Genomic DNA, 27,023 nt, shown 5'->3' on the forward strand with positions numbered 1-27,023 from the left:
CAATAAAGTGTAGTGAATTTGTGAATTGCTTCAAGAACCCAAGTGTGAGTGCATCGGAACTACAAGAGATAGTCAACGGTTCAAAGAAACCAAATAATTTATTGAATCGTTAATTGTCAAAAAGTGAATTTCAGGCCAATAATTAATTATTAGATTAATGGACTGCTGGTCACTTTAATTAATTCAATAGATCGTAACCATTCAAGTTTGATCGTAGAAGCAAAAAAAATAATAACATTCAGATTAAAATTATAGAGAATGCCAAAAAAAATAGCATTGGATTCGAAAAATCATAGCCCAATATAAGTGGCTGCCGTGTGTAGGGCTAGGCCCTAAAAGAGCTAAGTGGGCCATGGGCTGGCTATGGAGCGGCCCAATCATGGTTGCAGGCAACGAGCCGAGGTTTTAGGATAGGCCCAGTAGGCGGGAGAACATGGGCCTAGCTCAGAAATTGGCCAGGGGTGTACCCGCGAAGCCTAGCCGTGAGCTGGCTTCAATTTGGGCTTGGGTGCCAAAAGCCCAACCAAAAGGCTGGTTTTGGATCGCAGAGCACGGCTTTGAGGGCCTGCTAGTGGACTCAAGACTTCAGGCCTGTATGAAAACCAACCCAGGTCGTGTTATGCAGTGATGTTGAAACGATGTCATCCTAGTGATAGCGTGGCTGCAAGCTAGCCATGTTGGCTCAGTGGCATGGCGTGGAGCCGCAACTCAATTCCAAAAAAAAAAAAAAAAATTGAATTCTAAGGTTAAAAACCCTAATTGCTTCTAAATTAATTTCGATACTTTGACTCACAAATTCCACATAAAATAATTGTGTATTGCATGAACAAATATATATATATATATATATATATTGACAAAATATATGAATACATATGCAATATATATATATATAATTGAAAGAAAAATATAAATATAGGGGTTCATGCATCCTGTGGAATGTTTTCATGCTTCAAGGTTGTTTCAAATATATTAATTTATTTTAAAAGAACCTGATTGTCATAAAATAATTGAAATCATTTGATGTTGTAGAAGAAAGCCTCCTCCACGATCCTTCAGTTCTTTAGCTTCTAACAAGAGTGTGTTGATAACGTGTTGTAGGCTTAATTTACTGAACTGTATTTAAGACAAGAAAGGAAGAGCGCCGGCTGCAAAAGAGATAGAAGAAATAGATGTAATTTTGAGGTGTGTGTTGTATCACCCCATTATACCTTTATTTATAGTAGTAGTGACACACCCCAACCGAGACCAGGGCATGCTGGCCGTCACGTGGAAGTGACGTAGCCATGTGCACAGTGCGGAAGCCATAGGAAGTAATAAAAAAAAATAATACGAATAATTTAAAAACTAGCATATATAATGTGATAAAATAAGTGCTAGCGTAAGTAAGACACTGAATTCAGAGCATATAGGCTACAGCAGTCCAAAGAAAATGATACGACAGTAGTACACCCGAAGGTGACCCTACACTGGTGAGTGTCTGTCAGAAATGCCGAGACGCCCTCTGGGAAAACCACCGAACCCGCTAAGCTACTAGAACCTGGAGGGGCGCAAAACAAAAGCGTGAGTGGGCAAAAACAAAGCTCTTTGAAAACCATTTAGTAAAATACATTCTAACCCCTCGCCGTAAAACCTGTATACTTCCCAGAAATAAATAAATATATATATATATATATATATATACGTATGTATAAATATGCCAATCATGTTCAAGGGTATGCCAATCATGCTCAAGAATGTGCTATGTCAAAGCCTTATAATGGTATGCAAGTGCTCGGGTATAAATCACATCAATAGCAAAACGTCTGGCAGCTGGAGTCCCCTAAGTGACCTGTACGGCTGAATCTAGAGCTCAAATCTCAAACTCAATCACTAAACCTGCCCACGAGTCGGAACCACCTATAGTGGTCTGTACGACAGGCCTGGGTGTAATACATATAAACGCTCTAGTGCTACGATCACGTGAAGGCTGTGCGAATAATCGCGGGTCACCTACGAGTCGGAACCACCTAAAGTGGTCTGTACGACAAGACTGTGCACCTAACTTGGATCCAAGCTGAGCGTGTGGTGCGGGAGGTGAACGACACGTGAAGGACTGTGCCCTACTCAGGGCGGGAGCACTAACACCGGGGGTGCAGGTTATGAGCTCTCTAAGCACCTCTAATCACCATTTAATGCAAAGGTTAAATAACGTTTACCTGGCACTTACCTGCGCCTCCACAGCACCAAATATAATTATGTATATGTATGCCACTACTAATGCATATGATAATGCATAAACAATAAGGATATGGTGCATGGCATAAATAAATGACCCTTTTTAAACAATTTCTAGGAATATAAATGTATATAGGTATATACGGAAAACCAAAAGCCCACTCACTGGTATGTGGAAGGGTCGTAGCCCCCCTGCCTCGCGTGAGCACGCTCGTCCTCGGGATACGTGTCACCTATATGCGAAAATACTATAAAAACGTTAATTTTAAAGCACATAACCTTCCGTTCAAAATAACTTCTCATACATTGCTCAAAATGGACAATTGAATATACCAACGTGCTCTACACAACCTCAGGATCACAACCATATTTTTAGAAAAATTTTCCACCGCCGCACGCTGACGGCGTCAACTGACGCCATTAGGAATATTCCGTCAAAACTGACAGATTCCGTTAACGGCGTCAGGAATATTCCGTCACCTTCTCCGGCGAGACTCCGGCGCCGTCGCCAGAAAACCTGCAAATCGTGTTTTCTCGCTCGTTTCTCAACCGTTTTTCATGATTTTTATACCAAAATGAAGCCCTAAACTAGTAGAACATGTCCATACAAGTTTTAAAGGCCAAAACCTACGAAAACTCACCTGTCCACAAACCTCCAAAACCGGTCAAACTCGAACCAGGTGATTCCTACGTCCAAACACTTCCAACGAAGCACTCCGAGGCTCCTTGGGACCTCACTAAGACACCTATGAGGTTCAAAATCCCAGAAACGTGGTGAAATAAGTTTGCATGAATAGTGCTCAAATCGGAGGTTGTGAAATCGACGTGAAAATGACTGGTTTCTCACCTGAAAATGATATGATCGTGCTCCCCTCGACCTCATGATCACGACTGAGCCCTTGGTTTCCTCGATCTGTGATGATTTAGTGTAGTTGTGTGTGTGTCCGTACGAGTTTGAAGGAAGAAGAAGAAGGATAGAGGACTCGGGAGAGAGAGAGAGAGAGAGAGACAGGAAAAGGGACAGGGAAAGGTGGAATGTGTGGCTGCGTGTGTGTGATTCCCAAACATGCCAACAAGGCACACAAACAACCAATAACGTAAAACGAACTAGCTAGGGGCAAAGTGGTCATTTCACACGTACGCTTCGATAGTTTCGGGACGGGATATCACAAGTAGGATAGGTTAAATTCTTACCCTAATAGGATTACAACTCTAATAGGAAATTAACTAATAAAAGGAATATACAAAGATGCTCCTAAATACACTAGGATTTACACAATCATATTCCTAATCTAATAGGATTGCAACTTAAAGTACATTTTCTCTTCTTACAGATATGTTTTTTCAATCACAGTTTTTTTTTTTTTTTTTGAAAACATTTAATATTATTTATTTTTCCAAATGTTTTTTCTTTTTTCAAATAGTTGGTGATTTAACATAAAAGTTTCGTGTAATTTTTTCAATTTGCTTCTTTTTTTTTTTGCTTTTTTATTTTTATTTTTATGTATAGTTGTTGACAAATTATTATTAGCAGTGGTGGATCCAAGATTTAAACTCGGGGGGTCCTAATAATAAAGGTCAAAAAATTAATAGACAAAAATAACTTTGAAAAGTTTAATTATAACATTGAAGTTTTATTCTCGGGTCTCTTTCAAGATTATTCAAATCAATGTAACACTCAGTTTGTCTTGAACTTGAATTATCCGAACAAATAGAGGGTGCTATTGGTTTTGGTTTGAAAAATCTTTCCATGTTTCTTATTTCTACATTACACAATTGATTAAAAAAAAACACAAAACATATACCAATTAACCAATAAACAAAAATTCCATCTAAATTTCAATAATCACATGAGTATACAAACATAAAACATATCAATAATCATATCAAATAATTGACTATACACCTCCATCAATATCTAATATAATTTAATTGAGATTAGATTAGAATACCAAAAAACTTGCATGAATTTTGAACCAAATGGTGGTCATGTGGAGATTTGAAACAAATTGAGGAATGATATTGGAGTAAAGTTTAAATATGGGATTTGGTAGGATTTAGAATTTTAGGGTTTTGAAAATTAGGGAATTGGAGATTGGGTGAATATGTGAAAATCAAGGCAATGGGATGAGGGAATGGATGGGGAAGAGTGGGACTTGGGGGACGTGCTAGCTAGGAATTTAAAACAAAATATACACTAACAACTGCGTTTTGTATATTGTTTTAATTATCAAAAATTAAAACAGTTGGCCAAAATGAGCGTTTTGGGCCAAGCCTTAAAAAAGAAAACTTCTTCACACGGTCGTCTTCTTCGAAGACGCCGCCTCTCGGCCGCTGCAATTTGCACACACAGGTCTTCGTCCTCGAGTGTGAGGGGTCCCTAAAAAATTTCAAGCAACGATTCAGGGTTGCCGAGGGGTCCTGGGACCTCCCAGGTCCCTCTATGGGTCCGCCACTGATTATTAGGTACAATACATAATGTATATATTATTTGCAGGTACGTTTGAATTTTTAAAAATCATTTATTGGTACGTTTATTTACAATTTTAGTATGTTTGAGTTGGTACATATTGTTGATATTAGTACATTATTTTTATTTTGTTACGTTTGATTTCATTCCCCTTGTGTATTGGTATGTTTATGTTGTTATCAATCCTATTTTCTCTCAATGTACTAAAATAAAATTCTATTTTGTTACATTTGATTTTGTGGGATTTAAAATTATTTAAAACTATTTTGAAAAGAAAAAAAAAATCTTAAATCGTACATAATCACTGCTAACTTGTAGTATTATTGTCAAAATAAAATTGAAACTAACCAACATTTTTTTTTTTTTTTGCAATTATCTCTAACGCAGTAAAGTATAATCATAAGGCTAGATTATAGGAAATTTGTTTCAATATGATGTGCATATTTTTTGGCGTCATATTTTAGTAAAGATAGGTAATGGCATGTCCTTAGTAAAGATAGGTAATGGCATTTCGTGTAATTTTGGTAAAGAAAATGATTATTCTGATGCGTATGGCATCAAAATTATGACAAAAACAGTTTAATCGAATTACTAAAAACACATAGACGTTTAATCTACAAAATTCAAAACCGACGCGCCTTGTATCAAAAGATCCCAGTGACAAGGTAATTGGAATTGATAGGAATACGAACACTAACACAACTGATAGGAATTGATATCGTTGTGGTATTCATAAAAGGGCAACAGCCCGTTTTATTATCAAAGCAAAGGCATTGATCAAAATCCTTCAGTCACACACATGCACCCACCACCAAAGAGTGGAAGGCTGACCATGACGAAGAATCAGAACCCATGCCCTCTTTTTTCCAACACTCACATCACGATTCATGGCCTCGATTTTTATTCTTATATCACTATAAATTATATCCATATAACCCTAATATATTCAAAACACAAACGCATAGTGTTTGACGCTTGAATTTAATAATATTTTTTTATCACCTCTCATCATTTTCTCGTTCTGTGTCTCTAACTGTGACGGCCATTAGCATGGTGGCTCTTGGCCTCAAACCCTTCCTCAGTGGGCTTCCTGGAGAAAGTTAGGTGGACCCCAGGATCATGCTGAGTGAGAGAACCGTTGTACACAATCGAGTTGTTGATTCCTTGAACATTGCTGTTCGTGAAAGTACTAGTAGGCTTTGATGCTGCAGCTTTCCAAGCTCTGTGACTTTTATCCTTGCTTTTGTGCTTGCCTTCCTCGCCGCCACTGTCGCTGCTGCTGCTGTGGTTTCCCTGATCAGATTGAGTCCCCATTAAGGTTTTTCCATTTTCTGTCTTATGAAAGTAATGAGAATGCTCCTCACTTCCATGTTTCTTTGGGGATTTTATGAGTTCCATGAAAGCTCCCCTATTTTCCCCTGCAATGGTGATAACCCTCATGCCAGCTGCCTCATGATCGGAACTAGGTGGCGACTTCTTCCGAGATATGAGTCTCTCTTTTGTTTCTCCTTCATGCTTTGCGGTGTGGGAGTTGCTGATGGGCTTTGGGGACTCGTGAAAGTCCGCGCCTTTTGAGTTTCCGGAGGTGAAGCTGCCAAACCATGAACTGGGTTTTTGTTGATCAATGGTTTTCTGTTGGACCAGCATTGTCTTCTGCTCTGCCTCAACGGGAAACTTGGGTTGGTCAGTTTGATTATCTGAAGTGTTTGGCCTTAGCTGAGATGGTGGAAGAGTGAGAGGAGAGGGCGGTGGGGCGGTTGGTTTGAGTCTTGGTGACTGAGGTGGGGTTTGATTCACGGCGGGCCTGATGATTTTGGGAGATTGGTGGTTGTAATTATTAGCCTCCCTAGCAGTGGATGAAATGCTGGTGGGTTTTGGTGGAGAATAAGTTTGTGCTGGCAGTGGTTTAGATGATGAAGGAGAAATTGCAGCGGCTGAGATGACGGGTTTTGGCGGAGAGGTGGTGGTAGTTTGTGGTTTGTAGGCTGGAGAATGTGACACTGAATCAGTAGTAGAAGAAGTAGTGACCTTGGTTCTACTGGGAGAAGGTGCCCCTGAATATGATGGGGCTCCAGAAACTCTGGATGCAGGAGATGATGGTACGGAAGAAGGTGCAGCTTTCTTAACTGGTGATGATGGAACTGATGCAGTAGTCACAGGAGGAGAAGGTGATTTTGTGGCTGCGGGTGGTGGTGGTGGAGCAGTGGTGACAGGTAGTGGTGCCACCGTGGCAGGACGAGGTGGTGGTGCCACCATGGCAGGACGAGGTGGTGGTGCCACCATGACAGGACGAGGTGGTGGTGCCACCGCAGCAGGAGGAGGCGGTGGTGGTGCCACCACAGCAGGAGGAGGCGGTGGTGGTGCCACCACAGCAGGAGGAGGCGGTGGTGGTGCCACCGCGGCAGGAGGAGACGGTGGTGGTGCCACCGCGGCAGGAGGAGACGGTGGTGGTGCCACCGCGGCAGGAGGAGGTGGTGATGGCAGAGCAGTGGTGGTAGGTGGTGGAGGTGGTGGGGGAGTAGGCTCAGGAGGAGGAGCCGTTGGCCTCATTGTAGTTATAACCATTGGGGCGAGGGCGGGAGCAGGGGTGGGGGTTGGGGCTGGGGCTGGTCGGACAATGGAGCCTAGCCGGAACCACGGACGAGTAGGCTGGGATGCCATAGGTGATGACAAGGAAAATCAATTGGAGGGAATTGTATTTCTAATTGTAGTTCTAGTTTAGTAATATATAACACAAAGAAAATTGAACTTAGAACAAAGGAAGAAACGTAGGAATTGGAAACGATGAGACATAGGTTGATAGGTGTGTTGCTATTTATAGTTTGGACAAGTCTTAAGTACAAGAAACTTTAGGGTTTGACACAAAATGTTAGGGGAGAAGTCTGAAATAAAAAAAAGAAGGAAGTCGTGAGAAACATGCCGAGAAAAGAAAGAAAAGCATCAGATGCAGAAGAGCACTTGAAGTTGAGCTATTTTGGGGAGGGACAAAGTACCAAAAATTATATTTGACAATGCAAGATTGGTATCAAATGGAGTAAATTAGAAGAGTGATATTTTTTTGTGTGGGATGACCTCCTTCTTTGCTATTGGAGGATTCTTTGAACTAAAGGCAATGTCTGCAACAATGTTAATAGACAATTTTAATAGAGAAACTATTGTTACACTACTTGATAACAATATTAATAGACAGCTAATTGGAAACATAAATTACACCATCAATTTCCAATATGTTCTTCTGTTCTTGGGATACAGGTCTTCAGTGCTTGAGTCTTTTTCAGTCCAACCATTTTATTTTTTAATTATTTGTTTGTCTAAGGTCAGATACATTTTCATTTTTAATTTGGAATTAACACGAAGATGAATGCTAGCTACCTTTTTTTTTTTTTTTTTTCCCGACCTTCCCCATTTTTCTATGTAGAGACGCATAGGGGATTAAAACTAGTTTTAGTTCATCAAATTCAGGTTTTCTCATTGGAGATGTTCTAACATGCAATATTGTTCAATAAAGTGCTATAATTGCATTCCTCAAACACCTTGTGCATTCCTCAAACACCTAGTATAAAGAAATACTAGGTGCTGGTTGTTGGGATTCTTCCACATTCTTAACGATCACAAAACAAACTAAAACATTACTATTCTCACCTCTCACTGTAATTCGATTCTTCAAATCGTCTGAGGATTTAATGTCCCTGCACTAATTAGCGGACGTCTGCGGCTTGCTCTTGACTTTGCTTGTCATGCTATTGTTAGTTGCTTTTACTTTCACTTTTCCTCCAGCTTCAGGTCCATCAGATTCTTCAACTCATCAAGGGGCCTTCATCACTGTACGGATGGTCGCTTTGGTTAATTTCCTTGAGCGGAAAGTAAGAGGCATCTTATTTTCTTGTTTAGAACCATTTTTGCTTACCTACAAATCATAGTTTAACACGTATGTTGAACTTTTAGTTTCGTATCTTTAATTAGTCATTTTTACACACGTATTAGGCTGTTATTTGGATATAAGCGAAATTGACTCATTAACTGTAAGGACCTCCACAATTTTCTTTTTTAACTATAGACTGTGGAGCATGGGGGAAGATGAAGAAAGGCGGCAATCTTGTTGTTCCAAAAGCAAAAATCAATGAGGACTGATTCTCAAGAATAATGTTAGGGAAACTAAATTTTGGAAACAAAAGGACATGGATGTTGATGATTGGTTTATTACTTAAGCGTTGATATACATACTCATTTCTATTGGTGACACATCACTTAGTCTACAATTTTAGCCTTTAAATTTAGTTTCCTTAGCATTACTCAATTCCCAATATCGAAAAAGTAGGGAGCAACAAATAAAGGTTGAGATGTGGCCCTAAGAATATCTTCCTTTTCCTTCCTTTTTCTTTTAACTGGTACTTTGGAAGACAATTCTATGAAGCTCCATTGTCTAATTAGATGAGGAAAATACTCAGTGAGACAATCACAATGCAATGCACCATGCTTTTCATATGAGATAATCACAATGCAATGCACTCTACCCTTCATAGAAATGGAATATAAGACCTACAAATTCGAACTGATACTGTGGCTAAAGTTTGATCAAATAATAAGAGTATTTTAAGCCAATATTCGTTAGGAACTTCTCAGATACTGCATTGTTTTGGAAATTCGGAATATGACATCATATCCTTGCCTTTGATCTGAGGGAAAGCACAAACTTCATGTCCATGCTAGGAATACCTTATACGTTATACCCCAATACCTTTAGCCTACTCATTTATGTATCCGGTAAACCTACTTGAAGAACGCCGAAGTTCAGATGTCATATTTCCATATCTCTAGCTATTTGTTGCTCTTACGTTGCAAGATTATAAACTCTCGTTCCTAAACATTCACAGCCTAGTTATTGAAGGTAATAAAAAAGATGTAAATATGCTCATAATTGAAAACTATTTCAAGCAATAACAGTAGAACTGATTACCAATATGCTACTACGGAATCAGTTTGGACTTGATTGATAGCAGATTTAGCTGTGCCGACTATTGTGACTTATGAGGATTGACGTGCATTGATATTATCTTATGTGATTTAGCTAGAACAAGAAGCGTGTCTGGAGGAAATGAAGTGAACTATGAATATCAATGCAGAAAATTACATTGGTTCCGGAATTTCTTTGGATACTAGGAAGAAACAAGGACGTAAACAATTGCATGACAAAGGCCAACTTTAAGTCCTTAAGCCATTCCCGATGCTGCAGATATTAAAGGAAACACACTACACGTTCATTTGATCATTGATGATTTCGAATGAGGGTTGAACATAAATAAATCGAGAAGAAGAATAATGCTGTTATGGTAGTCAGCCAATGCTCTCCAACATAAATCGGTACTAGGCAAAGGAAATATATCTTAGTATGTATTTTCTGGCACTGTACAGCATAGAATTAAATTCTCTTTAACATATGCAAATATTTAACTGGAATGGACACAGCATCCGACGCTTAAAAGTAATTCTTAGCGCTTAACGAAGATAATTTTGGGTACAAGGCTATCAAAATTAGCAGAGGAAAAAAGGGAAAGAACATAGGTTTGCAATCGCAGATGGTAGCTAAACTAATATCCTCACCCTTTGGAATGTCTGCAATTCAGGGCCATTTAGTGAACTTGAACACGTTCAGAACTATCTCCAATCCAGTAGGTATTTGCCACACGAAAAGAAGAACGTTTATCACATTCAGCGTAATGTGAAGGTTTCTGGCTGTTTCACTTCCCTTTTGCATTGCAGGCGTAAGAGCCGCCGCTGCTGCCCATAGCACCGTGATAGCTGCTCAGAAGAAGAAAAATCAACTCAATTCAATTAAGCCTTCACTGGCATCTATTTTATGTTATTTTGTTTTAATTTCTAACTGAAATCCAAACTTTACCTGCCCCGGCAAACAAATGGGGGCCTGGAAATAGCTTTCCTGTCCTCAACCATGTGTTAAGTCCTCCACCAACCGACTCAAAAACTCCGAAAGCTAACAATATTGATCCTGCATTGTAATGTTTATCCCGGTAAGATCCTTTCACCAACTCCTTCCTTTCCTGATAAGGAAACGCTGATACGTCAGAAACTAAACACTGATACATCAGAAACTTTAATGGAGTATAACATTTCATGACATGTAGCACTAAATTTTGTAGAAATACCAATTTTGCTTTACACAAAAATGAATGCCACACACATAATAGTTGAAGTTAATTTCCAATTATATATTAAGTATTATACTCAGTTTTCTTCAACTTTGATCTCATTTGTTGACTGGTTGATTGATTTAGGGTAAAACAATCACTTAGAGCTTATCCTGTATGTTCTTGTCTCTAGCTGGTTCATTGCTTAGATTTAGGCCCTAATTTGATACTTTCAAATCTAAAATTGAAGCCCTATGGGTCCATTTTGTACACTAAATTATCAAACTATGACACTGGGAGCAAAGTTGAAGAAAATTGAGCAGAAGTGAGATTATCTCAAAGCATCCCAAATATAAAAAAGACAAGACGTCATACACCAAGAATTTAAGCGTGACCTAAACAAGTATAACAATAGTGTATCTTTTCCAATCCACAAGAAGGAGGCCAATTTCATTCATGGAATACTTAAAGGAAGCATACATTGCATTCAGCACACATATAGGGTTAGAAGCCAACCTCAGTGAGCTGCTGAATTTTGAGTGCAAAAGGGGATGGGGGAGCTTCGACTGGAGTCCCCTCAGGTGTGACAGGGGTAGGCTTCACCTGCTTCTTGAGCTCATTAATTTCTTCCTGGATTGTCCTCACTCTCCTCCATTGCCAACCCAAGTAACCTGCCCACAACGTGTACACAAACAGCCCTCCCATCACAATTGGGTGTATCAGAGCAAATGTCCTTCCCTCAAATATCCCAAACTCCCCATCTGCAGCAAGTGCATCCTAATCCACACACACAAAATTCAGAAGAAAAAAGAATAGTAAATTGGAAAAAATCATTCCAACAACTGTAAGTTTTATACAAAAGCACGGCAAGAGTTCACTATGGGAAAAAACTCTTCCATCTGTCCACGTGACATGCTCTAATTGATTCGTAGTTGTATATATTTTGGTGTACATCTAAAGTCGGGTTTATATCTAGTATTGGGTTTGAAGCGTTTTTCTTTTAGATACAATGTTATCATCCGTTTACATGTGAAACAGTGGAAAAGAAAATCCCAAAATCTATACTTTATATATGATCAAACATTGGTAAAGTAACGATTCTCGATATGAACGCTGCAGAAAATAGAGAGTGAGATTAATGAAGTTAATTACTAAATTGTACTTGCCTTGGTGTCCAGCAAAAATGGCAATGTGAGAGCTGTGAGAGGGAAAGAAGTTGACTTAAGGCGGTCAATGGTGGTTATGAGGACCTTTGTTGAGCCCTTGCCATTGCTGGGTTTTGTTGGGATTGATGAACTTTGTTGGATTTTTGAGAGGCAACCAGTAGGCTTTGGGGGAAGCATGGGGAGTCTGAGGAGGCTGAGTGTGGCTGCCATGCTTCTTCTCTGATTACTGGGCAGTGAGGACGGCAGGGTTCTAAAGTGTCGGGGGGTGGGAAGATAAGGAAGTGAGATTGCAAGATGGGGATTGTGTCCATTTGGTTTGCTGTGCTTTGCTGATTGTGTAGAATGGGGCCCTCTTTCACTTTTATAGAAGGAACGAGTATGATCGATCCACAGCCCAAGGAAGAAAAATTTAACTGGAATGTGTTATCCATAAACTCCATTTTACTTCTCACACATCTTTTTAATTTTCGGTCATCGTATCGGATGAATTGAAGAAGATCAACAGACATAAATTAACAAGGGATGTGTGAGAAGTAATTTGGGATGTGTGAGAAGTAATTTGAGATGTGTGAATAGTACATCCCATTTAACTGGGATGTGTTCTTGGCATTCTTAACTCCCAAGTTCCTATTTTGTTTACTTTTTACATGTGTGGTTATAACCGATTCTCATCTCCATCTTCTTGGCTACAAATTTTGAGCTATGACAGGTTGGTCTAACAGCATTTGGTCTTGACTGTTAGAAAAAGTTTCAAGTTCGACTAATACGTTTGTTGTGAGTAACTTAAGGTTTAGAACAGTAACAGTCTTGTAATTATATTTCAGTCTGATAACATCGACGACTGTTGCTTCATAAAATCACACTTATCTATTCGTAGGTCGCAAAATATGTCAGAGGACAGAATCCAGAACCCAATGAAATTGAACAAGGCTATTTTGGGCCACCTTGATGGGTTGAAAAGCCTATGGACCAGGACCAAGCAGTGTGAGGCTTGAAAATGTGATTGCTGCAGCATGCAACCTTAAGCCACCAAATTGTGTGTTCCTCATTACATATACGTGGTAGGTATATATACAACCTAAAACTTAATATACAAGAAATAAAATCATCTTTGATTTGTATTTATATGTTGTTTCTTTCTTGTTTCTGTTTCTTTGTTCCGAAATTCTAATGGTTAGATATAGGGGTGGTTCGGTATGGGATACCATACCGAAACTAGTATCCCGAATCCCAAACTGAAATTTTTCGGGACGGGAATTTGAAGACCAATCCCAAACCAAATTTTCGGGAATCCCAAATTTCGGGAATCCCAAAATATTTTCGGGATTTTGGGACAAATCGGGAATCCCAAATTGAAATATGAAATTATGAATTGTTCTTCAAATATATAATTCAAGAATACATTTATGAACTAGGAATTTCATTTCATTCACACTACCATTTAATTGAACACTGGCATGCTTGACTCTTTTTATCATAGTCAAAATTCAAATTAATTAAACTCTTTTTGCAATCTGTTGAGAGACAAAAGAATCAAGCCTTCTGAAGTCATCAGCCATGGCAGCAGCAATAATAAAATCCACATGAATATCAAACAGAACATGAAAAATATGCAAGGTGTAGGGCATTCTAGGTTGCTGAGCATGAATTAGAAACTACTAGCATCAATTATAAAAGAATAATATATATATATATATGTATAAATATATATAATAATTAATATTATATATTTTCGGTTTGGTATGGGATTCCCGAAATATCGAGAAGCCAATCCCGAATCCCATACCGAAATTTTGGGATTGGTTCGGGATAGCATCCCGAAAATTTCGGGAATTTCGGTTTGGGAAATTTTTGGTTTGGGATCGGGATTTTTTCGGTTCGGTTCGGGATTTTCGGGAATTTTTTCCACCCCTAGTTAGATAGTAGGTGATCATTCCACAGCCACAACTACTGGAAAGCCACAAGCTTACTCCCTCCATCTGCACCCTTTCACTCCCCTTCAGCATATATTATAACAAGTTGCCAAGTTCAGAATATATGATTTGTATTTCGTGGAGTATGTGATTAACTGACTACATTAATATCGGCTTAATTAATTAATTTTCATGAATACGTCCAATAATGCAAGTGTTCAAGACGCTTCGAAAGTCCATCTCCAACCTAATACTCAAGACTAAATCACACTATCTATAGTACCCGCTATTTTAATAGATCTCTTACACAACATTGTATGTAAGAGTTTTGTATTTGCGTGTACCGGAAGTTATATATGCCGTGAAGGTGGAGAAAATTCATTGCATTATAACTTATCATGCGGACCTATATTACCCTATAAGATAAATTTTCTCAAGAAATTATAGAGCAAACTATCACGTGAAAGTGACTTACATATCATGCACAGTACTGTTGTCTGTATTAACACTAACAATCACAAAAAATAAGTCAATAATTCGATAACTAAAGTAGGAGAACAGTTAGGTTTGAAAAATAAGGTAAAAAAAATATATAGTTTACCAAAAAAAAAAAAAGGAACTGTAACGAAAATTTCCCGGTACAGTTCACTTTTACGAAAAACCACATTTTTACACTAAAAAGTCAATCCTGATACTATTCACTTTACCCTTTATCTTATCCTTATCGTTAAAATTCAAACTTTTCAAATCATTTTCATCAATTTTCCTAAAAAAAAAATAGCAAAAGTATAGGAAGTTGACAAACAAGGAGTATTGATATTGAAATTACATTCAAAACCAAATGCCGTAAATATATAGGTGTTTGCAATTTTTTGCGCAGAAAGCTTGTGCCTTGTTTGTACCCCATGAACAACGTCTTGACTGTTCTTAAGGGAGAGCGAAACAAATATCTGATTAACCTAAACCCGTGTCTAATCCGCGTCTAATTAAGATAATCAATGAAATGTACTAATCAACGCTCTATCAAGTCGGGCCCTACTCCTAGCTTTGTAAAATAGAGCTCATGCTTAGTTGTTTAAGCATACGTCGGTCTAAATAATATATCCCCTTAATCATATGTCATGTTGGTTTAAATTACATAAAATTATCTCAACTAGAGATCGAACTACAATCTCATATCTCATATTTTAAAAATTATAATATCATACATTATCTTACGAATTTGTTACAATATTATACCTCATGTTTTAAAAATTATAATATCATACTTCATCTTATGAATTTGTTACAATATCATACCTCATCTTAAGGCAAAACCCAATCCCTAATCCAACTGGATTAAAAAAAATTAAAAATACAATTATTTAAATATTTTTATTTTTAAAATGTGGGACCCACCCCTACAAACCCTCACCTTCTTCCCATCCTACCCGTCTCCCCCCACCCTTCCTCCCTTCACTCCAAACCCAGAACCCATCTCCACCTCCCTCCCAATGGCGCTCCTTCTCTTCTCCAGCAACCTTAGAACAAGTGCTGCTCCACCGCAACATGGGCCTTTTTATAGGCATCTCAATTCCCAAGGTTCTCTGCTTTCAAAAGGAAAGCTTTGAAATTGGTTTTTGATTTAAAAAAAAAAAAAAAAAATTGGTTTTTGATTAAATGGGGTTTACCATTGATTGCAATAATGTGCATTTCAATTTGGGGAATTTCAAATGTGGATTTTTTCCCAGATTTTCTTGAACGAAATCAGTTTTTCGGGTCCAAGATCTTGACTCGAATTCTACCTCTTCTTGCCGTCGTCGGATTTTATATTCTTCCTCTGCCCCTCCTCACCTTCCACAAGCCTCGAGAAGGTCCTTGAAATACCCAAAATCCTACAAATGGTTTCAGATTGCAAGCGAGGGTTTTTGGGGTGGTGCTCACGAAGGTCCTTGAAGGAATTGAAGTGTGCAGCTTGCTTGAGAAGAAGGATGTGCCCCTTTTTAATATTTTAACTTGGGCGGGTTGATGATAACTTGGTGGTGGAGATGGAGAAGGAGAGGACGGCGGTGGGGGAGTGGGTCTGATTTTGGTGGTGAAGGAAGGAGGTAGGGGGACGGGTAGGTTGGGGAAGAAGGTGAGGGTGATGGGTTTGTAAGGGTGGGTCCCACTTTTTCTCTTATAAAATGTTTAAATAATATTTTTTTTCATATTTAATTAATTTTTTTAATCCAGTTGGATTAGAAAGTGGGCTCTACCTTTAATCACATCAGCATTTAACAAAAAAAATTGACAGAGGTACCCAAAAAAGTAATACACTGTAGAAAATTATTTTACTATATGGTGTCAAATTTGTGTAGTTTATGTAAATAGTTTCTTTTTTTTTCTTTAAAAAAAAAAAAAAGAGAAAAATTGATGTTTCACCACGACAGTCTATTTTTTGGGAGGTCGAAAAGACTCACAGAGACATTTCAACATATCCTAGCCACCATCGTGTGATTCATAAGCATCAAGAATCGAGCCGAAGATATGCCGTGTGGAATACCAGCCTAAAATTTGTTCTCAAACTTTCATAAAACAAAAAAGGTAGAGTCAAATTTTTGTCTTTGTTTTTCCAGTGTAATTTTATTAGTGTAAAAATGACAAGAGCGACTTGATCAAATAACTCAATTAAAAATATTAATCCTTGAACATTTTCACGCATAAAAAGTTCAAGGCGGAGTTTTTCTTTACGCAAGGAGAAATGAGAACACCATACCAGCAAGTACTTCAACAGCTTCACGCCAATAGAAGAGAGTTCTCTTAGGGTTTGATGTCATAATAATTTTCACGAGTCGTAAAACTTGCACTGGCTTTTTATTTTGGTCATGTTGGGGTCAAATATACACAAAAAATTATGGGAAAATTGTGTTAAAGTATCCTTAAGAAAAAAAAGTAAGCCAGACAAATCCTATATCTAATAGAATATACTGGAACAATACTTTACTTTGCTACTCAAAAGAATGAGTAAGACGTTCTACTCAAAACTCTTCACATCAATTCACAGAACTTTATATTTATGATTCTATGGTTCTAACATAATATGACACAATATCTTTGTCTTACTGAATTAGGGTTCCAATAAATTAGTTGTAGAGAGTTAGGATTCGAAGATATATTCTTACTCTATTAGGATAAAACAATAACATGCATGCAAAGTAACTTGAGAAGCAAGATCTAAAAGGTAAGCAATTGATATTCACAATGAGTTTTACATTATCTACTTACTATAATTGATTAACTAAACAATTTTAGTTTGAATTGATTGTTTTGCAATGATTATCCTTATAGTATTGATAAGTCCCTGACCATTTTATAAATCACTCTACAAAAATCATTTCTTTGGTTTTTGAGTTAGGTGATTTTTAAAGACAATATTTTAGAGAATACTTAAAAGAGAGACCGATAGATCGTTAAAATACAATTGAAATAGTCCCTGCAAAGGTGCCTTTCAAATAAGATTGTGAGATTCTTCAACTGAAGCTCTATATATATATAAGAAGAAGAAGAAAAATTAGGCAAAATGAAAAGGAAAGTTGGGCTAAATTGGCTTTTGGAACGCTTCAAAGTGGGTAAGTGCTGACGCTCGTTCAACTCTGAAAGCTGAAATTGCAAGAGTAGGAGGTGCGTAGAACTTAAAAGAAGATACCTTTTTGTATGCCTTTGTTTTGTTTGAATCTGTCACTTAGACAACGTACACGCAAGAATTTCAAAGCTGATGGAATTTTTTGGCGTTGAAAATAATAAAGTCATCAAATCGAAAAAAAACTCGTGCAGGCAAGCGAGCCGGCGAATTGGTTTGCCCTTCCATATGGAGAAAAAAGTAGGGCCAATTGCGGCCGTAAGCAGTTAGACACTTGTTCGTTTGTTGGTGACTTGGTACGTCACATACACATTACAAGCAGCTATCGACGGACACTTGGCTGATGCCTTTGCATGGTATGAATCGATTAACCCAAAAAAAAAGATTCAAAGGTGGCATAAGTATGTTAGATGATGTGGTTAGCTGGTAAAAGAACAAGAAAAGAATATACGAATATATATACATATATGTATATGTATATATATGTACCATAAATTTGAATGCACTTTGGGTTTGGGGCGTGGTTTCAGTACCACGTAACACTAATTGCTACATGTGATTTAACTGTTAGATTTTATTTTTACAAAAAAAAAAAAAAAAAAAATTATGAACTTTGTAGAACTAAAATATCTTTAACCGTTAGATTTTTTTATTTTCCATTTTTTTTGTTTATGTAGATAAAGAGCAGCGTGATATATTGCTCGCTACTATGGAGTACTAAAATATCTCTCTTGTCGTTTTATGTTGAACAACGAGGATTGCCCTGTTATTACCCACTAAGAGTTTGCGTCTCATGGCTAGGGTTGTGGGTGCAAATTGGAATGCAGTTCGATTTCACCATTAAAATTTTCAATCGAAACCTGAGAATTTTTTAATCCAAATACATTTGAAAAATCAGAATGAAACTGGCATGCATTTATAGATCACAATTTTCCGTTTCAAAATTTTCCAAACTTATTCCAATAAAAATATATTCCGAAATGTTTCGATTTTTATAGTTATTTACTAAAATTACCATTTATTAATTCAATGCATTGTTGGTTGAAAACTTGGGTAAGTAGCAATAATGTCTCTCCTTTTCAAGTAAAGATGAGTACGAAATGAGAGATAAGATAGGAAAGAAGTGAGAAAGAGATATGCGACAATTATACACAAATCAAAATTAAAAATAAAGACTAATTATTCCAATCAATTTTCCTAGAAGATGAGAAAAATCATTATATTATCATTAACACTTTTTCTTTAGGAGTGATTAGCATCTCAAATTATTATTTTTAATTACAAATCGAATCCGAATAAGATGTTGTATTATTCAGTACATAGTCTGAGTTGGAATTTAATAAATTTGTGGACTAATAAAAGTTATTCTCTATATCTATATATATAAAGGCAGAAGGTCCAAGGGATAAAGCTTTTATAATACCCAAATTATCCATCTCCCATTAAAATTTCAAAAAAAAAAAAAAAAATTAAAAACAAACATATAAGGTGGTTAGTAAGTTCATTATTTTCAAAATATATTTTAATAAAAAACAAGAAAATCTAAAATAAATAAAATTAAAACAATATAAAAATACACGTGTGACAATGGGCTATTATAATAGAGAGAGATTATGGTTTCATCACTGGTACTAAATACATGGTAGAGACGAGAGAGATCCACACCCGCACATTATTACAAAAATGAAAATTTTATATCAAATTTATATTAAAAAATAAATGAATAAATAAATAAACAAAAAAGTCACATTAAGCTAATAAAGAAAGGGCCATAAAACGCATCAGCAATGGGCTGGACAGCAGCTAACAAATGACAGAGAAATAAAATAAAATAAAAATCTCAATATTCCATTTATTTATTTACTATTTTTAGTGAAAATTTTTATTTTATTTTAATTTTATAAAATCCAGAATTCAAACATAACACAGCCTTTGCCTTTAACTTGGCTTAATTTGCTTCACTCTTGGCTTTTGCCCCATCGAAACTTGCCGGCAAGTGGCCGTCTCCTAATTAAATACTCACTTCAAAATTCAATCCTCGTAGGCTCCTCCTCCCTCTGATTTCTCTCTTATCTATAAATCATTTTCTCAAATTTTTCAATTTTCTCATCTGCTTCTTCTTCTTGTTATTTTCCAACATCCGACGCTCTGCACTCGTACCCAACCCGCCATGATTTTCCCTTCGAAAAGAAGTAAGAGACCCATCAAAATCCCCTTTCCACCTAAAAAATCCCATCTCTAATCACCAAATTCCACGACTTTTTGGGGAAATCGAATTGGGTTTTTTCCCCAAATATCCAAATTATGATTCTTTCCAATCCATTCTTTCTTGCAGTTGTAACAATCTGTATATCTGTAGCAATCCGCGTTGCGCTGTACAGAACTGGGCTGGTTTACATCGTGAAAAAATGGTGGCGGCGGTTCGAGGATTGCTTCCATGTCTACCAATCGTTCAAAGTCCCCGAATACAACGAGAGCATGCAGGAGAATCAGCTCTACGGCCGAGTCACCGACTATCTCAACTCGCTCACCTCTGTTGAAGATTCGGACTTCACCAATCTCGTCACCGGAAAAAAACCCAACGAAATTGTTCTCCAGCTCGATCCCAATCAGATCATCGAGGACAATTTCCTCGGTGCTAAGGTGATTTGGCAAGCAGAGGGCGGCGGCGGCGGGAGTAGGAACTTAGTGTTGAAGGTTCGGAAAGCTGATAAGAGGCGGATTCTGCGGCCGTATTTGCAGCACATCCACGTCGTCGCTGACGAGCTCGAGCAGAAGAAACGGGTGTTGAAGCTTTACATGAACGTCGACGCGCCGGACAGAGCGTGGAAGCCAGTCCCCTTCACTCACCCGTCGACCTTCGAGACCATATCAATGGAGTCCGATCTCAAATCGAAAGTCAAATCAGATTTGGAGTCATTTCTCAAGGCGAAACAGTACTATCACCGTCTAGGTCGGGTCTGGAAACGGAGCTTTCTGCTATACGGGCCGTCGGGTACAGGAAAATCGAGCTTCGTCGCCGCCATGGCCAATTTCCTCGGTTACGACGTGTACGATCTGGACCTCTCGCGGGTCAAAGACGATTCGGAGCTGAAGATTCTTCTGTTGCAGACGACGAAAAAATCGGTCATTGTAATCGAGGATTTGGACCGATATTTAGCCGAGAAACCCGCGGGTCTGAGCTTTTCGGGTATTTCGAATTTCATGGACGGGCTGCTGAATTCGTGCTGCGCCGAGGAGAGAGTCATGGTGTTCACGATGAATTCGAAGGACCACGTTGACCCGGCCTTCCTCCGACCGGGTCGGATCGACGTCCACATCCACTTTCCGCTCTGCGATTTCGGAGCATTCAAACATCTCGCGACGAGTTATCTCGGGGTGAAGGAGCACAAGCTCTTCTCGCAGGTGGAGGACATTTTCCTGAGTGGGTCGAGTTTGAGTCCGGCAGAGATCGGCGAGTTGATGATCGCGAACCGGAACTCGCCGAGTCGGGCGATTAAATCGGTCATCACGGCTCTCCAGACGGACGGCGATAGGAGGGGCACGGGAGTGTGCGGAAGGCGGGTTGGGTTTGATGTCGGGTCGACAAAGTCCGAATCGGGTGAACCCGGCGGGATGTTTTGCAGGGAAGGTGGTGTTCCTGCGGTTAGGGATATCAGGAAGTTGTACGGGTTCTTGAGGATGAAAAGCAGCAGGCACTCCTCTCATTCTCAGTCGTTCGATGCGGGTTCGCCACACACCGAAGGTTGATCGGACGGCTGGGAAATGTGAAATGTACGGGGGGCATTACGTGGTGAAATGTGATTGGGGGACATTGTCGTTTTTCTTTTGCTCCAAAAGAAAACACTGTCGTTTTAGTCTCTGGAAAAACAGAGAAAATGCATTGGCATACAGCATATAATTGAATAGGGAAAACAATTTGTAATTTGATTTGATAATTTAGATATATTTGTTAGTTGGGATTGGATGCTTTGTGGATAGATTGATTGAAAATTGGGAATGTGATTCCTTCTTTTATTCCATTTTTATGCTCTGATTTTTTGTTAATACACAATTTGGAAATGCACATGACATATTCATAGGTTAATTCTTTGCTATACCTCCTGCAACTCAAGTTTAACTACGTTTTTTCCTTGAAACAAAATTATCACTATTTTGCACATCGGAACTCAATATTTGCTTTGTTTTGTTGAGTTCGGTCTATCGATTATGTTAAATTTGCTTATTTGTCATGAACCGAACCCACTTCACTCGATAGGCAATTTGAAAGCATCGATGGAGGTCATTGGGCCTGCGGCAGCTCGAGGGGGCTGACAAGCATGTTCGAATTGCATACTTGACCTTTGATGAGCGGATAAAAGATACTCTTAACTATTTGAGCTATAAGTTTCTTACAGTAAATAACGTTTCTAATATATTAATTATATATTATTTTTTTATATGACTGATGTGGAATCATATTTTTCAACATTCAATCTCAAAGATTATAAAATGAATCAGTTATTATTTTCTCTAATTCTAATTATAGGTTAATAAACGCGTTTCGATGCTTTCGAAATAGTAACACTAGAATCTTATTCTGCAAATAGAAAAGAACTAAAGGATTCACAGAAAAATATACTTGGATCTACTGCAAGTGACCAAACAAAGTGACAAACCCATAAACCTCAATCCGTGTGTATGATGTCACACTGTATTTACTGTTTGGTGTCTAACCAAATTGGTATTCCAATTTTTTGTGTGGCTAATTTACAAATCTGTGCAACCGCGGCGCCCACATTTTCCTGCTGTCATCATCGGTCATGATTTTTTCGGCCTGCCTTCCTTTTCATGTCGTTTTTGTCATTAACCGCAGGATGAGCCAAAATTAATTGGCTGCGTTTTTCCTCCTTAAATAATCGTAGCTAATGCGCGTTTGCTTGTCAATTCTTGAAGATATGATGCTTCAAATCATCGTTAAGTGGCTGAAAATTTGTAATGCTGGAAATTCTGAATTTATTGGGGGAATGTTTTGTCTGGCAAATGGTTATTTTGAGTGGTTTTTATATGTTCTACCCCAGCCATATGATTTTAGACACACAAGTCTGTCTGATAAATATGAGTAGTAGTAGATTAGATCTTTGAAGTTCAAAAGTTCGAAACTCTGTGTTGTAACTAAAAAATTGTGTGCCATATGTGCTATCAAAAACGCTGACTTTTGATTCTTGTGAAGAAGTCGTTGCAAGTTTACCAATTTTTTATTGCACAGATGGACATTATATGTTATGTATCAATTATCTTTAGAGAAATCAAACATTATTGATCTATCCTAATTTTAACTTAGTACTCACTTTTTTATTGTCACTCGGACGAACTTCAACGAAGTGTCATGACATATGTTAAGATTAATTCTGAAGGTGTAATTATGTATATAGTCAAGATTTTTCGTTTCTTAAAAACCTAGGTTAGTAGGAAGAAAGTCCTTCCCTCCGTGAATGGCTCTAGGGTTAATTTAGAGAGTTGGAGGTCTTTTCATCCCTGAGGTTTTGCTCCAGGGTTTTGGCTCTCTCCATTGCTCTCGTTTTCAATTTCTTAGGTTTACCTACAAATCTTCTTGCATACTGCCTTAACCTCAATTCTAACCCACCATTCTACATATCTTTCCAGATTTTTGGGTCTCTTCCTTTGGGGGTAAGATATTTGTGTTTATATAATTCATTTGATTTAGCATCACGTACGTAATTTATAGTTGTTAGAAGAAAAAGTCCCGAGTTTAAAGTTTATAAACGACACTTGCATAGTTGCAAATAAAAATAAAGTCCTACGACTTACTACGACCATTACCATCGATGCATGACCATTATAATTTGCAGTAATATGAATTTCAAACCAGTAGTTACTTACTATTCTCTTTACAAAAGTTCTCCCGATTGATTTTTTTTTTCTCTCATAATTGATTTGTTTTTGTTATACTTTGCAAAAAAAAAAAATATATATATATATATATATTGTAATTGTAGCTGGCATGTTGAGTCAGTCCAGCTGGTTGCTTTATCATGAATTAATTTTTTTTTAAGTTGGGTGCCTCCTTGGGGTATGTCTGATATGGACGTGGATCAAACCGCCCATTCCCCAGCATGATTAACCCTATTCCTTTTGCCACCTTGACACTGTCTCACAACACCCAATTAAAAGAGCTTTTTGAAATTATTTAGATATAATCATGTAAGTATATGGTAATAATTTCTCTTAGGAATCAATAAAAGTTGTAGGATGATCTATGCACACTTTTTTTTTTTTTTTTTTTTTACTTTTCACTTCTCTTTTTTATCTCTCACATCTGCTGTTATTGGATTTGGATCCTTTCCGGATCCCCTCCCTGGAGATCCCGAGGATCAAGACACAAGAATCGTATATCAAAGATGTCATAATTAAATGTTTTTTACGCAAAACGAGAGTATTTTACTTTTAAAAATATAAAAAATATTTAATTATGGCCACACGATTTTTGATGAACGGTCATTGTGCCTTATTCCCCATGATCCCCAGGGAGGGGATCCGAAGAGGATCCAAATCCCCTGTTATTCTCTATAATTTGAACATATAATTTATTCGATCTGACAACAAAAAAATTAAAATGTGTATGTAAAAGGTGAAAATGAGTGTTTCACCTAGGAATGGACAACGGTTATGGCGCGCGGGTAATCGCGGTTATTTACCCATAACCATTTATGCACATACCTGCATAACCGTTTACCCGTTAGTTAATTGTCTAAATGGTTATACACATACTCATAACCGTTTATAAACGGTTAACCATACCCATAACCGCATACTCATTTAACCGTAACCATTTAATACCCGTTTACCCATTTATCCTTTTTAACCCGTTTATCTTTTTTTTTTTTTTTTTTTTTTACCATTATCCTTTTTTCACCAGTCTACATGTTTTTTAACAACTTGAAAATTAAAAAAAAAATTGTCATAATTTTCTTTTTTTTTAACAATTAAACACCGTTATAGGTACATTTATCATACATTTCCGTATTTTATTTTTTTAAGTCCTTATACCATTCCAATAATTGAAATAATAGTTTGCAGACTATATTTTTAACTGTTACCAATGAAGGTAAATATAATATTTGCTAGGTATTATTGGGTTACAAAAATTATTTAGAAGACATTTTTGTCAATTTTACGGTTACCCGCAAGGAATTTAAATTAATTTGGCAAATTCCTTGATGATAAGAATCATCATTCCTGTAGCAGTGTTATTGAGAGAAGGACCGATGAATTCCATGCTAATTTATTGGGTGCTAAGTATTATTGGATTGAGAACATGGTTTGTGTTAATTTTACATATATAAAATAAATATGTAAACGGTTACCCGTTTATAACCGTGGTTAATACCTATAACCGCCGGTTTAAATTTTGCTAGTAAACGGTTATATCCATAACCGTAACTGTTTAATTTAAATAGATGGATAACTGCGGTTACCCATAACCAATGGGTATTTGCACATCCCTAGTTTCACCCAATCTGTATAGTTAGACACTAACAAGACCATCCATTACACGAAAAGTTTGTTTGTGCTATTCTAATCAACAAGATATAAAGTAATAGGCAAACAGAATTTTAGCTTTAACGATTCTCATTCATAATCTATTAACATAAATTTGAAGTTGTTTGATAAATTTTACGATGGTATTGTTAAATGAAAGTTCTGTAGCAGTAGACAATTTAAGTATCGATCATAAACTATTTGCACAAGCTTTTCCATTCAGCTCTTACCTTATGATTGATAATCATATTACTCTTAGAACGATATATGCTACTATTTTTTTAATGTCGAGAGAGCTTTTAAATTTGAATCTCTCTTTTTCATTGACAAAAGAAAACTAAACTCTTACGATTATAAGTAAAAATTGATAATTATTGTTAAAGCATGGGCGGTAGTTGGGATATAATGAAGGGCAAAGCTAAGCAAGGGTTATATGATATATGTTAGGCATGATACTTCAAAAGAGAAATGATTTCCTTCCAATTTTATATTATTAGTTGTATGTTATATATATATATATATATATTTTTTTTTTAAAGAGTTGCTACCCGCAACCTAACTCATGATTGTGTCTGACACTGTTTTGGAACAGACGGATAGATGGAGAAGTTTTTGATAAAAACGATGTTTGATGGGGAGCAGTTCCTATACCAACCAACACTGCCTTGAGCTTGGGGCATGCAAGTCTTATGAGAAAAATATTAGTTTCGTAACACTGATTTTTTATTTTATTTTAAAAAGAGATAAGCTTGGCTTGATTCCTCCTCAAATTACTTCGTGTTCGATTCACAAAACTTCATTTTAATGGTTGGAATTGCTTATAATATAAAGCACTTTGTAGAGATCATCTCTATAAAAAATTAATCGAAAATAAGATCGTTTAGTCAATCAATAGTAACAAATATATAGACGGTTCATAATAATTTTCCCAAAGTCGTTCATCTGATTTTGTATAGTTTGATGACTAAATGATCTCATATTTTATTAGTTTTTTGTAGAGGTGACCTTTATAGCGCGAATTATAACTGTTCCAATCATAAACCCTAAGTTTCATGAATCAATCATGAAATGAATTGAGGAGAAACATTGAGAAGGCAAGTTAATTCCAAAAACAAATTAAACAGTAATGTCAAATTCACCTCAACATTGCTATCACACGAAGACATTGTGAATATATTGATCAACACAAAATAAAATAAAAAGGTACAATAAGTTAGGGTACATGGAAACATAAAATGAAATGGAAGAGGCAGAAAGGATGACCTCTACTCAAACCAAGAAGGCAACAACGAAACTTAGATCTATAAGGTGAGAAATTCATTAAAGCAACTCTTAAAAGAAGTGAACGTTCGGTAGCCCTAAAAGATCATTGTAGATGCAAATTTCGTACGTAGTTGAATTGATGAAATTCCACCTGCAAACAAGAAACATTATTAGCCTAATTGATGAACACCTAGAAAAGAAGGGAGGGTATCCGCCAAAGGGTCTCTAATGCCTAGGTCAGAAAAGTGGTTCAAGAGAAATAAGAACTTGAGAGAGTTATGAGTAGTGGCAATTATCGTTTTTCTTATTTAACTTGGCTATATATAACATAAACCCTAACATGCGGCTAGGTTGAGAGGTTGCAGGCCATACTAGGTAGAACTTAACGTTTTGCTAGTGATGGTGTAGACCATTCTTCGCAATTTTTCTAGTACGTAGTCCTAAAGGTTCATGCTGGTAAGAGCAAAGGTGCGCCGACACTCAAAGATGAGACTCTGAATAGTCGGTTTCTTGCCACCATTTAGCCAGGTATGGCCCGATAACAAGAGATATCATGGGCCTGAAACACTCTTGATACGTTGATGACCCAAAAGTCCAATACTCACAAGACAAACATGTGACACGATTTGCACACCGAGACCCAAAGTCAGTAGAAACCTCAAGAACAGAAGCTACAAATTTAAAAAATAAAAAATTGAAGGGGGA

The 27,023-nt window shown here is 37.2% G+C and overlaps 3 protein-coding genes across 3 annotated transcripts; 1 reads left to right on the forward strand and 2 right to left on the reverse strand.

Moving 5' to 3' along the window:
* Positions 1 to 5,345: 5,345 nt before the first annotated feature.
* LOC103964252 (leucine-rich repeat extensin-like protein 3) lies at positions 5,346 to 7,512 on the reverse strand. Its single transcript, XM_009377167.3, has one exon. It carries the CDS (start codon positions 7,346 to 7,348, stop codon positions 5,717 to 5,719), a length of 1,632 nt encoding a protein of 543 aa, XP_009375442.2. The 5' UTR covers positions 7,349 to 7,512; the 3' UTR covers positions 5,346 to 5,716.
* Positions 7,513 to 10,101: 2,589 nt separating this feature from the next.
* Positions 10,102 to 12,277, reverse strand: LOC103964251. Its single transcript, XM_009377166.3, has 4 exons — positions 12,000 to 12,277; positions 11,350 to 11,610; positions 10,587 to 10,746; positions 10,102 to 10,486 (listed from the first exon to the last, which is right to left on the reverse strand). Exons 1-4 carry the CDS (start codon positions 12,207 to 12,209, stop codon positions 10,308 to 10,310), a joined length of 810 nt encoding a protein of 269 aa, XP_009375441.2. The 5' UTR covers positions 12,210 to 12,277; the 3' UTR covers positions 10,102 to 10,307.
* Positions 12,278 to 19,566: 7,289 nt separating this feature from the next.
* On the forward strand, positions 19,567 to 21,535 carry LOC103964250 (AAA-ATPase At2g46620-like). Its single transcript, XM_009377165.3, has one exon. It carries the CDS (start codon positions 19,818 to 19,820, stop codon positions 21,261 to 21,263), a length of 1,446 nt encoding a protein of 481 aa, XP_009375440.2. The 5' UTR covers positions 19,567 to 19,817; the 3' UTR covers positions 21,264 to 21,535.
* Positions 21,536 to 27,023: the final 5,488 nt, after the last annotated feature.

This window comes from the organism of the source record quoted next, unplaced genomic scaffold (genome assembly GCF_019419815.1).
Source record: "Pyrus x bretschneideri cultivar Hongxiangsu unplaced genomic scaffold, Pyrus_bretschneideri_v1 Contig40, whole genome shotgun sequence".
NCBI classification, from domain to species: domain Eukaryota; kingdom Viridiplantae; phylum Streptophyta; class Magnoliopsida; order Rosales; family Rosaceae; genus Pyrus; species Pyrus x bretschneideri.